The sequence below is a fragment of the Entamoeba invadens genome (genome assembly GCF_000330505.1).
Source record: "Entamoeba invadens IP1 unplaced genomic scaffold scaff_1105074726025, whole genome shotgun sequence".
NCBI classification, from domain to species: Eukaryota; Evosea; order Mastigamoebida; family Endamoebidae; genus Entamoeba; species Entamoeba invadens.
In genome coordinates this window covers 51,434-66,518 of record NW_004443750.1, presented here as the reverse complement: position 1 = coordinate 66,518, position 15,085 = coordinate 51,434, and the positions used below count along the sequence as shown (strand labels likewise).

The window sequence follows — 15,085 nt, the reverse complement described above, 5'->3', positions numbered from 1 at the left end:
TTCATATACAGAGCATTTATAATAATGCTTTCTGTATCAATTGGGCGTTTTACGCTACGAAATGTACGCACAATGCATTGAGCTAACAAATAATAAAAGTTAATTTAATTTGCGACTTATATATTTATTATATAAAATAAAAATGTAATGTATGTTTGCTTTATGCTTTAATAATTATAATAAATTTTTAATTGTTTTTTTTTAATAATTTTATTTCCAAAACTACGTTAATATAAAAAAACAATAACATTCTTTGAAAATGTTATTCCAAATAATGAAAAAGAAAAAAAGAGCAATTTCTTAACTTACACTTTATCCCAATTTGCGAAGCCCTGGTTTCATTTAAAACTATATAAAACTAATTATTATTAGATTTTACCGTCTACTATTTTTATATAATACTATATATAAACAAATAAATTGAAAACAGCAAGTTTTAAAGAAGAGAGCATGTTGCTTTTTGTTGTGTGTTTGATTGGTTATTGGTTTTAAAGGAAATTGCCACTTTGAACGCCTCATCAAAGACAAGTCTTAAATTCTTTTGTGTGAGAGCGGAACATTCGATATATTTTACTGCACTGATTTCTTTTGCTTTTGCTGCACCTTGTTTGGTAGTGATTGGAGTTGTATTCTTTTCTTTGAGTCGTTTTAATTGATCGTTGTCTTCTCTCATGTCCACCTTTGTTCCAACGAGAATATATGGTGTATTTGGGCAATTATGAGCTACTTCTGGTTGCCATTTTGTTGAAACGTTGTCAAATGAAGGTGGCGAGACTACACTGAAACAAATCAAAAAGATGTCTGTTTGTGGATATGACAATGCGCGTAATTGGTCGTATTCCATTCCCGCTTTGGTGTCCCAGAGTTGTATATTAACTGGTTTTGAATCCACCATAATTGTATTACAATAATTGTCAAAAACTGTTGGTGTGTAATTTGTTGGAAACTCATTGGTAGTGTAAGTGATAAGAAGGTATGTCTTCCCAGCAGCACTGTCGCCTACAACAACACATTTAATTGTTTGCATCAAATGTTTTAATTGGTCTTAGATTTCTCTTAAATACTTTTGTATAACTATTTTTATACTAGACTACAAATATACTATAAAATTATATTATTTCATAATTTTGGAAACGGGAAAACTGCCATGTTTTATCTTTTAAATTTATTTTGTAAAGTCGGTTTTTTAATGTTATTTGTTGGATAATAAATAGTTCGAATTTTGTGAAAATATTAATAAAATTACTTCCACTAGGTAAAATGTAAAAAAAGCTACTGAAATGTTGGAGTTGTATTAATTGTTAATACTCTGACGTATCAACTATTTGGATTTTCAACACTCAGATTTTTACTGTTATTAAAATTACATTTAAAATTAAAATGAATTACACTGTTTTAATGCATTCATTACCTTAAAAATTAAGTATACTTCAAAACATTTGGTGTGTATTTTTGCTCAAGAATGCCCAAACATCTTACTTGTTAATAAGAAGTATGGGTATTAACCCAACAATAAATGATTGGATTTTTACCTGAATCAAACAGGATATTTATCTGATAACATTGTAATTGTTGTTGAACAGTTGAGTTAAAAACCGCTCTTATCTTTTTAACTGCTATTTATTGTTCCAATAGTTATAAATTATAAATTTATAACAAAAAACTATAAAACAAATTACCACGTCGGACATAAAAAGTATTTGCCAAAATTGTTTTTAAATGAAATTTATCTTTCAGCTATTGTTTGTGAATCCAAATTTACCCACTTTCTTTTTTCATACTGAATGGATAAGGAGGTGAATCCTACGAACTACCACCAAACAAATAATTCAAGGGATTCACGCCAAGAAAAAACACGTCAAGTAAATGGAACCAGGGCACAAACAGACTGTTTTGTGGGACCACTCATGCTTTCTTTTCAATGCACCACACGAATTTGATTAAATCATATAATTATTGAAATATTATAACTAAAAGCTATCAGAAGTTAATTTTATTAATTGATTTTGTTTTTTTTAATCATTTAAATTATTTTTCTTAAAAAGTGGAATTAAACACGATATTTCAAAACATTCTAATTAAGTAAATTAAACAGGATTTTACTATATATAACGTTTTTCATTGTGCTATAAGTTTAAAATGTACAAAATGGTGATTGCTTTTTTTAAAAAAACATATTTTTACAATTATTCTTTATAAAGTAATTTGGATAAAGTACTTCCTATTAACTTAAATAAAAAAACAAAAATAACAGTCAATATATATAGAGTCTTTCCTTTTCAATAATTAATTAGTTCATCAAGAAATTATATAATTTTGATGTCTTGAATTTGACTATATAAACTGTTTCTAATAAATCGATAGTGAGAAAATTTGAAATTATCGCACATTTTCGGGTTTTGTTGTTTTAATAATAAGTCCTATATTTTGGGAAATATATTTCTCCTTCTTTTTTCTGTCATGTTTTTACTTGAAAAAAATATTTATTTTTATTTTCAGTCTTTTTTCAGATTTTTTTGCAACGTTTTTACTCGAGATATTTTTGTTGGTTATTTTCCTGTTAAATAAGTTCAAAAATGTACTTCAATTTTGAATTGTTTTCAGTAGCAACAAATTTGTATTCATAACAACAAACCAAAAATGTTGTTATAATCAAATGAAAATACTTTTTTGAAATAAAAGCTTTTGGTAATGAATTGAAATTAAACACTAATAATTAATATAAAATTGGTTTCAAGAATAAAATCATTAAGATAAAAGAAAATTAACAAATTGACGACTTAATAAAACAATTACGTTTTGAGATGATTTGAATGTAAAAAAACAAAAGATGTAAAAATACCAACGGCAAAACAATATAAAATGAAAGTTATTCGTCTTATTTATTAGTTGTTTGGTAAATGAATTTGAAATTTAATTTATGTTAAACAAACAAAAATACTAAAAGTTGGTAATAAAAATTCAAATTTTAATCTTTATAGAATAAATGAACAAAATTGATACCCTTATAGCCGGAGCTTTACATAAAGGTAATTCATATTCTGTTATCACAGAAATGATGAAAGTGTCTCCGAACAGAATTGCGCGAGTAAAAAAGACGATTGAAGACAAAATCGCCATTAAAAACGTAAAAAGAGGGAGACCCACTAAAGTTACCAACAATGTTATCGGTAAAATCGTCAAACAAACTGAAAATGATCCATTTTCAACTTGTTCAAAGATTGCACTAAACAATCACTTGTCCAAGTCAACAGTTTACAACTTAAGAAGAACACACGGATTTAAATATTGCAAACAAAAACCAACTCAAATTCTTACACAAAAACAAATTAACACAAGATATGATTTTTGCAAAAAAATGCTACAGAAAAGAAATCTCAGAAAATGGCAAACCGCGATTGTTTCTGACGAATCCCGTTATTGTTTATTTCCAGACAAATCATATTGTTGGAGAAGAAGAAACACGTTTGGTGAAATGTTAAAAAACATTAAAGTTGCAAAAACCAAAGCCAAAAGAAAAGTGTTAATTCAAAAATTCAAAAATTACACTGGTCAAACACCAAAATACAATGCCAGTATAATGGTGTGGGGAGCCATTGGTAAAGACTACAAATTGGATTTGATTCTGTGTTCTGAGAAAATGAAAGCGGCAGATTATAGTCGAATGCTTGAACACAATGGAATTTTCGAACACATGAAAAAAGAGAGAAAACGTGACTTTTACTTTCAGCAAGATGGGGCGCCACCTCACAAAGCAAAAGAAACAGTAAAATGGATTAAAAGTAAAAAGGTCAAATTGCTTGAATGGCCATCATCAAGCCCGGACTTGTCACCAATAGAACATCTGTGGGAAATATGGAAAGGAGATTAAGAAACGAAAAAAGTGTTTTCAGAACCAAAAAGTTGTTATTCAAGCATCTTAAAAAAGTTTGGAATAATATACCATACTCGATTATTAACAATTTGATGAATTCGATGACTTACAGGTTCGAAATGTGCAAAAACGAAAAAGGTGGACCAATTGGACATTTGAGCGATTTTAAACAATACCAAAAAATTGAAAAACAAGAATGGTAAATTAATCTTAGGTAATTTTGTTTTAGATTAAATATTTTTTTGTTAAAAAACATGGTATAACAATTACAATTTAAACAATATCGAAATAAAAATAGATTACGATGTTTTCCTTTAACATTTGGTTTAAAATAGTTTAACATAAAACAAGTACTATCGATTTTTTGGAAACAGTTTACATACAAAAAGAACCTTTTTAATAAGCGAACATATACACACTTGTCACAAATCTATATAACTAATTTCAATGCATTTTTATTGTGTTAACAGATATCATTTAAATTGTTGTTACATTCATTTTCATGGAAAACTATATTCAATTACCCACTTTCTTTAATTGTTATAAACATTTTGATTATGTATTAAACAATCTTGTTGATTATTTATTGTAAACACCATCTCAAATTTATTTTATTAAATTTACACACGTTTTTAAAGTAATTTTTATGATTCAATCAGTGCTATTTCATTTTTTCTTCTTCAGTATTTTGATTATTATCGAAATAGTTTCTACTAATACCAAAATTATACCTAATTATTTTTAACAAATAAATAATATTTTATTAATTTTTGTTTGTGTAATTTTGATATTATTTATTTTAACATTTTTGATGACTCTTTATAAATAATGAAAGAATTGTGGCTAGATATTAAAAATAATAGGTTTTTAATACCAAATTTGATTTAGAAATAAAGTCTGTTTTTAAATTTTATTTATCGACAAAAATATATTATAATTTTTTTTATTCAGTTTTGTTTTTAAATTTATTTTGTTTATTATAAACTTTAGTTTTTCTTAATCAAAACGGACTTGGACAGTTTTACCAATTTATTTTTTTTGTGGACAAAGCATGTAACAACAAAAAACAACTCTGTTACAAACAACGGTTGGGTGAACCTTTTTATTGTATAAAGTTATATCAACAACAAAGAAATTCGACAACAAACAGCTTCAATTATTACCAAGGAAATTGAAAACAACGATAAAAATCTGAAACAAAAAGAACAACATTATTGACAAACTCAAACATCGATTCGAAGTTCTGTAGTCGAGTAAAAGTTGTCTACGTGAAATGGTTTTGCGGAAGTCACTTTACCTTTTTTAACGAGTATATAAAAAACGTGGCAAAGTTATAGTGTTTTAAAACAAAATTCTTAAAAAACAATGCCAATAAACTCAGTTTGTTTGCAATTATTTCCAGATATTTGATTCAAATATATTACCAAATCAACTGTATTTATTCACTTTGAGATGTTTGAAAATGATTGGTCAAATGGTCGTAACCTTATTTATGTTATTGGTTGTGTTATTCGTTATATGGTTTTTAAATAATTATGTTTATAAAATCCTTTTTAGGCAAATCTTTTCACTTTAAGATATCTTTGTTCAAATTGTCCAAGTTAGAAACAATTTGAACAAAAATTGATTAAAAAAATAAATAAGGTTTATAGACATAATTTAGTTTAAATATCTTTTGGTCCAATTATAGACAAACTATTTCAGGTTTGTTCAAAGGGTTTGATAACAAACCAAGTATTATACAATTAAAAATATATCATAATTAAATTATTATAAAATAAAAATATAATAATAATAATAATAATCGTTATTTTTTGAACTATTTTTACAAAAAAATGTTTAATTTGTTTGTTTTGGTTTTTAAAAAGCCGAAATTAACCTCTATTAATTCAAATAAAGCATAAAATTCCTCTTTTAATAAATTTTTAAATCGTTATTTGCTGACTCACCCCACATTACAGTTTTTAGTAAAATACAAAAAAATAACACCAGTATTTATTAGTTAATAACAATATAATTTAAATCACAGTCTGAATTTACCATGTTTTTATTGACACACTTTCTATCAAATTAATCGGGTCATCGAAATTTAATAGATTAAAATTTTAAAACTTTGCATACCATGTTCCGATATATTTTTTATTAATTTTATTTTATAGTTATAAACAAACAACATTTAATATTATAAGTAATAATAATTTTTGAAGCAAATTTTGTGGTTTTCATTCGGTTAGATTGTAAATTAAATTTATTTAAAGTAATAACAAACATTCTTTGTATATCAATATACATACAAAAGGTGTTTTTTATGTACAGAATTCTATAATGTTGACTTAAATACATTAAATTGATTCATTTTAATTTATACAAATAACAACACAATGATATTTTTCATATTTTTTTACATTTATAAATATTCGTGTTTTATGTTGTATTTTTATTGATAACAAATTGATACAATACCTCTATTATTTACTTTTTAAGCATTCAAAGAGGCATTGAAAGAGGAATGACAAATACAATGTTGAAAAGGTTAAAATACAATAATTTATTTCAATTTAAATGCTTTACATCGTTAAAAATTTTAATTTTAAGTACAAGTTTTTTATTTTTTATAAAAGTTGTTTTTATCCATTTAATTTTATACATTTTCGTGTTTTAAATACAAATCCATTTATAGATTTTTTCGTAAATAAAAGGAACACGTTGAAGGTTTTATTCAATGATTTATATTCTTCTCCTGTTTGTTTCAACTTATGCACTCGATCAGTGTTATATCAAAGATGCTACTCGCAACTGTTTCAAATATTACGACCAAATTGGAAACTACACATGCGATCAAATTTAGTTATAACTGAATCTGGGTTATTATGTCGAGGTGCTTTCAAAGGTCGAACTGTTTTTACTTCGGTTATTTTAGAACAAATTACTTCTGTTGACGATTATGCATTTGAAGGATGTTCCAATCTTGAAACCTTTATATTTAAAATGTATGATGGTAGTTCATTAACGGGTTATATAGGAAAGTTTGCATTTGTTGGAACCAAGTTGAAATCCATCAATTTGAATAGTATTAAACTAATCGATGAAAGTGCTTTTGCTGGGCTTACTTCTCTCCAACAAATCACATTTTATAAATATTTTCCTTATACAATTAGAAAGAATGCTTTTAGAAACAGTGGACTTCAAACGATCAAATATTCAATAGGAGTTCCTTATATTTATATGCATCTTTCAATAGTTGATGAATATGCTTTCAGTGGTACTCAATTGGAGACTTTTACACTTTATAAAAACTCGAATATGTACATCGGAAAGGGTGCATTTTCTAATATGACCAATCTTAAGCACTTTAACATGAGTGGGTGCCCTACCATATCCGAAGAAATGTTTGCTGGAGATATATTACTCGAAAGAATATCACTTTCAGAAGAAGTTAACCGTCTTGGGAAAAACGCATTGAAAGATTGTGTAAAATTGACTAAGCTTCATCTTGGAAATGTAATTACTTTCCAAGATAATTTGCAGTATATTACCGAACTGTTTTATCATGGTGTAAAAGCCCCTACGGGTGTTTTAGGCGGAATCAGTTTGAATTCTGCTATGAAAGTATATGTAAATAAAAATTACTCTCCAGCAAATCTCAAATTCTTAACTTTGACTGCAACAAAATTGAGTTGTAATAAAGACCAAAGATATGATTTCAATACCAGTACTTGTGTTGCTTGTGAAAATTATTATTTCACTTATGATGGATGTGGTGATGAATGCAATATATATACCTCTTCTTGTAATTGGAAAGATCAAACATGTTTAGACTATTTCTGTAGTGGTTATGCTTGTGACAGATGCAACGTGGCTGGAAAAAAAGTGTTTAATTACACCAGTCAAACATGCACTGATATGTGTTACACAACGTTAGGTTATTATTTTATGGGTGACGGCAGAACGTGCAAAAAATGTCATATTTCAAATTGTTTGCAATGTAGTGAAAAGGAAATAATGGATCCAAATACGTATTTTGCATATAAAAGCACCAAGTGTACATTTTGTATGCCCCCAAATATTGTGACAACAAGTGGTAAGTGTGAATCTTCTTGTAATGTTCAAAAGGGTTATGATTATTATGTTGATATTAATGGGCAACAAGTTTGCCAAAGATGTATGGATATTTTAAAGGATTGTAAAAAATGCACTTCAAACAACACTTGTTTAGAATGTAATGCTTTGTATTATTTATTAGAAGAAACCAATGAATGTGTTTCAAAATGTCCATTAAACTATGGTAAAGACAGTGAAAACAAAAAAATGTGTGAAATGCACTCCAAATTGTGAGAATTGTGATGCCCAAAAATTAAACGGAGAAACTCAAATGTGTAAAATATGCGAACTTGGTTACTTTTTAGTTTCTGACACCAAAGAATGTGTTACAAGTTGTGCTGATGGATACTACGTGGTTGAGGGGTCAGACACCGAACCTAAAATGTGTGTTAAATGTAGCAAAAATTGTATTTCATGTTCAGGAATTCAAGGAGAATTCTGTTCAAAATGTGAATTAAATTACTTTTTATATGATGAAAATATGCCACAGGGGTGTCAAAGTCGGTGTGATGATGGGTATTATAAAACCACAGAAAATGAAATAGCCAAATGTAAGAAATGTTCTGTTATCGAAAATTGTATAACATGTAAATCCGAAACAAAATGCGTCAAATGTGGTAATAACCAATACGTTCAAGAAGATGGTACATGTGGAGATACTTGTCCAGAAAAACATAGAAAGGGTGATGGGGTTTGTGAAGAATGTCCATCACTTTGTAGTGATTGTCAAGAATCTGGTAAATACGCATGCGATGTTTGTGATTCAAACACTTACATTCTTGAAAACAAAACATGTTCAAAAACATGTGGAGATAATTATGGAGCAATTAAAGACACAACACCAAATTGGACATGCAAGAGATGTTCTGATTATTATTGTAAAACATGTGAAATATCTACAGAGGAGACATGTGTTGAATGCCAAGACAATTACTACTACAAGAGAGAAAGAAATGTATGTGGAAATCAATGCGACTTGACCACACACTTTGTGAACGTTACAGAAAAGTCGCAAACGTGCTTAATGTGTAACAAAGAGTTCCCAAATTGTCAAACCTGCACATCACAACGGTGCACCAAATGTGAACTCAATTATTACACCCAACCAGATCCTCCATATTTATGCGAAAGAGATTGTCCAATTGGTTATTTAAATATTTATGGTGTTTGTACAAAATGTGTTGATAATTGTTTGGATTGTGATAATTATTTATGTTTCACTTGTGAAGACAAATACGGTCTTAGCGAAGACAGATTAACGTGCGAACACTGTGAAGATAAAAAGTGTTTAAAATGCAGCCTAGGAAAAGAAAAGTATGATAAATGCGAATCTCCTAAATTAGTAGGAAAAGATTTAACTTGTGTGGATACATGCGAGAGTGGTTATTTTAGTTTCAATAATGTAAGTTGTATAAAATGTGATGATATTAATTGTGCAGTTTGTGATAGATTTTATTGCAAGGAATGTGTGTTGGGAAAATTTTTGTTTAGTGGATACTGAAAATCTTCATGCCCTGAAGGATATTATGAAAATATAAAAGTATGTAGTGAATGTACAAAAAATGGATATGAATATGGTGCTTGCAAACAAGGAGACTTGGAATGTATTGGGTGTTCTTTTGGAAGCGCTTTTGGTACATCCATGTTGTTTGCATTACTCTGCACGGTAGTGCTTCTTTTTTAAAAACAATCAAATAATTGATTTTATCTTTATTATATTTAAATTAACAAATCATTGAATATAATAGCATTATGACTACAATTAAGTAGTTCAAACGTTTGACATAGATCATTTCAACCATTTGTTTATATTATTAATTATATAGTTATATTAATATTGATTAGTTTTATCATATTGTTTTTAATACAAATGAACCTTACATTTTTAAAAAGTCCAACATTTGTTATTTAAAAATATTTTTTATGTAAAAGAATACTGTTTTTGTTCAAATTAAAACATTTTAAAGATTAAAGAAAAATAAAAAAAATGTTGAATAACATAACATGTGTTTATTTTGCAAAAAAATTACATGTTATAAATGTTAATAAATTTTTACATTTAAAATGACGTATAAATGGCTATGCGTACACAACAACGTAAAAGTTTGAATATTTTTAGTCATTCACATACAAACATAAGTATTATCATAAACAAGTTTGAAAAGAAATAATTAGCATGTTTATTAAAAACGTTGAAAGTCAAAGGTTTCTAAAATCACAATGCTCATTACCTACGTCATTATTTAATAACCAAAAGGTTCTTTTTCTCTTACAAATTCGTACTTTATAATACCACATCTTCGGCAATAATTATTTTGGAAACACCTATTAAAAGTGTTGTTTAATAAAATGTACCAAGATATAGTCATTAAAATAGATACCAACATAAACATATATTGTTGTTAGTGAGTTCTTTTTACCATGTGTTGATGCACACAGTTAAAAATGTTTGAAAAAAGGAATAATTATTATAACTCTTTTGATTTAGCTTTAACTAAGTTTGGTGTTGGATTGCCTAAAGTGCAATTGGCTTTATCTAACAGTTTCAAAGTCTCGAAATTCCATTTTCCAGTCTCTTTCACTAAGTCAATCCAAGCTTTTAAGTCACGTTCTTTGTTATCAAAGCCAGCAGCCAAGGCTTGGTGTATGAAAGTGTTGATTTCAGTGTTCTTCTCGCCTAATAAATAGGCGTGTGAGATATACGTACAGACCCCCTTTAACCCAAATAAAATCGCTTGCATCAAACTTTGAATGTCTTTGTCGTCATTCAGTTGATTGGAGTGCTTTTTGTCCAAATTCTCTTTGATGTACTTTTCGCAGTCTTCAATCTCCCTAGCAGACTCTAATTCATTTCGTGATGCTTGTGGCTTCATTTTGGATATTAAGTTCTTACGAGCTTCTATTGCCTCTTTCGTGTATTCGACTAGACGCTTTTCATCGAAGTTTACATTCGTTAAAGTGGAAAAAGAAGATTTGATGTAAGAATGTCATAGCTATCATCGATGATACCTTCCTCTCGAGCTTTTAGAGCTACTAATGCGTTCTGGCGAAGAGTGTATATTAATACATCCATGGTGTTGGCTACAACTGCTTCTTTACTACAGACACCACATACAGTACATCCAGTGCCTCGGGCTGTTTGTTCGCATTGGTTGCAAAACATCTTTTTCATGTGAAGTGAATGATAAGATATTTAGAAAATGGACTTTTATTGTCAAAACATTGATATAACAAATCAATCTATTTTGTGAGTCGTTTTGTGTTTAGTTTGTTATAGTTCTTTAAATTAATTGATTTGATTGTTTATATTTATGAAATTTTTTTGTTGTAATGTTTTGTTGTATTGTCAGATTGTATAATTGGTATTTTGCGATTAACAATTGGTGATTTTTTGAATGGATTTTTAAACGGAGATATAATGTATCAAATCTATTCATTTGTTTCAATACTTGTTATTTTGTTTAATAAAATATAAATTGTAATAAAATGTGAATATACACTTAAGTAATTAAAACTTAAATAAGCTGATGTATTTTAGTCCTTACAGTTTTTATTTTTATTCAAAAAGTTATTGGTATTTTTCAAGTTATTTTTAACGATATTCGTTTTCTTGTTCTAAATATTGTTTTTTTCGCTTATGGTTTTTTTCTTTTTAATAGATGAATGTTATCAAGAAAAGTTGTATCACAAATAAACATGTCAATTGAAAAATACATGTGTTAAATTGTGTGTCGAAATTATACAATTAAAATATGATCAGGTGAATATTTAAAATAAACGGTATTTAATAAATGTTTAATTTTCAAACATAAAAATTGGACATTAAATGATTCTACCTAAAGATTACCAATTGTAAAAAGTACTATTTAGTATTTTAGTCAAAAATAATCAATTTCAATAAAGTGTAAACATAAATTTAACACGTTTTATTTCGTTATAATATCAAAGTCTCAAATAATTAAAAAGCTTTGAAAAATACACTTACGATTTAAAGTTATTAAAATTATAAACAAACACAACAAAATGTGAAAAATTTAAATATAATTGTAATGTAAACTTGGGCCATAAAGTCCGACACGTTATAACAGTATTTTTTTCTTTTGTTTTTCGGGATATTAATATATTTTGTCGAAATTTATACCTGTTTTACTTATCATTATTTTCCCTTATTTCGATTTTTTGCGTCTTATTTTTTGATTTTTAATTTTCTACTTACACTACAATTTCCTTATTTCAAAATCATGGAATATTTTGGTTTATAAAACACGAAAAATTAATTTCATACCCAAATTTTATACAATAATCGCAAATTTAATCAATATTATAACATTTAAAAAAATGAAAATAAAATTATTTTTTTTTTCAATTCGTTGATTTTTACGATAACAACGAAAAACACGACTTAATTATATTTTTATTATTTAATTAAACTAAAAAGTGTATCAAAATTTTATATGGAAACACATGAAATTAATTAAAACACCACAAGTAACAAAAAATTTTTATTTTCTTTATGTTGAAAATAGTAAAATATTAATTATAAAAATGTAAAATATATTATAATTGATTAATTTTGTTTTTATAGATGAAATATAGGTGATTCGAAATATTAATTGGAATAAAAAATACTTTTTTATATTATAATAAAAATTAACAATTATCACTTGTTTTTATTTGACTTTTATAATATTTAATCATTCCATTATTAATTTATTATAGAATTTGTTTAATAATAATATGAAAAGACAAAGCAAATTCTGTGATCATTTCATGACAGAAATATATAACAATAATGACATTTGTAAATGGAACACTTTTTATCAATTATTGTGATTATAATAAAATGTATTATAATTATAGTTTTGTTAACAACAATTATAATCAAAAATTCATATTTTTGTTAATGCTAAAAAAATATTTTTACATATCAAAACAAAGTAGTTACTTTATTTATAATTTGTGAAAACAATGAATGTTTTAATGAACGTTTTTGTGGGATGAACAAAAAAATAATTGAAGAAAAAACACATCAAAAATAATATAAGAATTATAAATGCTTATAACATTTAGCTCATTTCCCGTTTTTCTTCACATAATTCATTAATTATTTCAATAAAAATTTTAAAAAATAGCAGAAAAACAAATCCGAAAGTCCGATACGTCGGACTTTGTGTCCGGAGTTTATGATTTTGTTTAGTGTTATTTGAGTTTTAATTTAAATATATTTTTTTTCAAAATAAAGAGAAAGGACGGACATGGGGACGAAAGACGGGAATATAGGCCGAAGGACGTCCTTTGTGGTTTAGGGACGTCCTCCCGCTATAAAGGACGTCCTTACTGTGTATAAGATGTCCTTTCTATTATTTTCGTGTCCGCAGGGTTGCGAAAACTAGATAATGTACTATAATTTTACCAATAGTTTTATTAGACAGAAATATATTTATTTTTAAAAATAAATTATATTCAGAAACAAACGCCATATTATTATAAAATATATTATAAACAAATAGTTTCAACAATTAAAATGAATATTTTTATTGGTCATTTTGAAGTAAAATCAATATTTTTTGATATAAAAAAATCCTACATTTTCAGTCTTTAATGAAAACCAAATATTTAGATGTTTTTTAATTAAAACCATAAAAGAAAGTTTAAAGTTGCAATCGACGTATATTTTCAGGCATATTTGCATAATTTTGATCATCCAAAACATCCATGACCTCTTCGAAAACAGCTGTTGCATTTTCATTTTGTTCAAAATGTAAACCATCTGCGTTTGACATTGTCCCACCATTCATTTGGAAATTTTCAATAATCCTTCTGGCTGCTTGAGGAATTCTGATTATTATTTTGTTATTCAAAAGTGATGGGTTCAATAAAAAGAAGTGAAGATTCCACATAGGATGTACCATGATGTGATAATTATTAAAAGCATGACACAACAAAAGAATGTCTGCGTATTTATCGAGAGAGTATTTCCATTTTTTGCGACTTCGAATAACAGAGTGAGCCTTCCAAATGAATTTTCCACAATGAGTCTACAATTGCTAACCAAAGAGTTTCTAAGCTTTGTCAATGCGTGGCGTCTTGGCTCAGAAGGGTAGGGCCAAGTTGTAATACCATTTTTAGCACCTCGGTATCCAGTATCACCCAAAAACAGTTTTCCCTCTCTGATATATTGGTCCCACTCATATAACCCGAAAATTCTAAAATCGTGATATGATCCAGGAATTGAAGTGGTAATTCCACAAGTTAGTCCAAAGTAATTGACACTTACACTTGTTTTTATCGCTGAACAATTTAATTTTGGATAAAAAAATACAGCGTTTGTGTATTCTCTACCACACACAATTTTGCGTTTATTTGTTACAGCGTGGTCTCTTATATCAATGGCAGTATAACACTTATCTAAACCTTTAAGGTGTTCAATAATAACTGGATCCCTGAATTTACTAAATGGTATTCTCATCGCCTCACATTTACCGACCTAAATAATCAAATTTTCTACGGCACATTTTTTGAACAAGTCTACTGCTCTCCACACTGCTCTCGACATTTCCTTTCTGTTTCTATCGCCGACTCTTTTAATAAAATGAAATTCAGTCTCATTTTGATAACGTTGAGAAGTGAGAATAATTTGGTTGACTTTCAATAAATAAAATAGAGTTTTGTAGTCGCACCCCTTATGGAGAAAAGTTATCATTATTAAAAAAAGTTCATATAAAGTAAATATACAATTTTTATTTACTGACAGAACCGATACAGACATTACTGGATTTGAATAACAAAGTTTATTAATTTTGTTTTCATCCAAATACAAATCTAATTTACAAGTTGCACAACACAAAGAAAATTTTTTTTCAAATTCGTTTTTTGTGAACCCAGTGAGTGTTTTACATTCGTCATCTGAAGTCATATTAATATCAATTAGAGTGGTTGTTGAATGTGTTTCCAAATGTTGTAAGTCAGACTCAACTGGCATGGTTAACCGACCATTTACAATAAGTTCTTCAATTCTCACAAAATACTCATCTTGTTGCTCTGACCAATTTCCATTTCTGTCTTCATATCGTGGGATTTGAGCACTTCTGATTGAGCGTTGTTCTTCTG

The 15,085-nt window shown here is 27.4% G+C and overlaps 4 protein-coding genes across 4 annotated transcripts; 2 read left to right on the top strand and 2 right to left on the bottom strand.

Annotated features, from left to right (window-relative positions):
• Positions 1 to 436: 436 nt before the first annotated feature.
• On the bottom strand, positions 437 to 1,027 carry EIN_042660 (Rho GTPase, putative; the record flags this gene model as incomplete). Its single annotated transcript, XM_004261300.1, has 1 exon — positions 437 to 1,027. One exon carries the CDS (start codon positions 1,025 to 1,027, stop codon positions 437 to 439), a length of 591 nt encoding a protein of 196 aa, XP_004261348.1.
• Positions 1,028 to 6,436: 5,409 nt separating this feature from the next.
• EIN_042650 (hypothetical protein) lies at positions 6,437 to 8,051 on the top strand (the record flags this gene model as incomplete). The annotated part of the gene is made up of 2 exons (XM_004261299.1): positions 6,437 to 7,959; positions 7,988 to 8,051. 2 exons carry the CDS (start codon positions 6,437 to 6,439, stop codon positions 8,049 to 8,051), a joined length of 1,587 nt encoding a protein of 528 aa, XP_004261347.1.
• A 195-nt stretch (positions 8,052 to 8,246) lies between these two features.
• Positions 8,247 to 9,476, top strand: EIN_042640 (hypothetical protein; the record flags this gene model as incomplete). The annotated part of the gene is made up of 1 exon (XM_004261298.1): positions 8,247 to 9,476. One exon carries the CDS (start codon positions 8,247 to 8,249, stop codon positions 9,474 to 9,476), a length of 1,230 nt encoding a protein of 409 aa, XP_004261346.1.
• Positions 9,477 to 10,443: 967 nt separating this feature from the next.
• On the bottom strand, positions 10,444 to 10,848 carry EIN_042630 (hypothetical protein; the record flags this gene model as incomplete). The annotated part of the gene is made up of 1 exon (XM_004261297.1): positions 10,444 to 10,848. The coding sequence occupies one exon, from the start codon at positions 10,846 to 10,848 to the stop codon at positions 10,444 to 10,446; it is 405 nt and encodes a 134-aa protein (XP_004261345.1).
• Between the last annotated feature and the right edge of the window lie 4,237 nt (positions 10,849 to 15,085).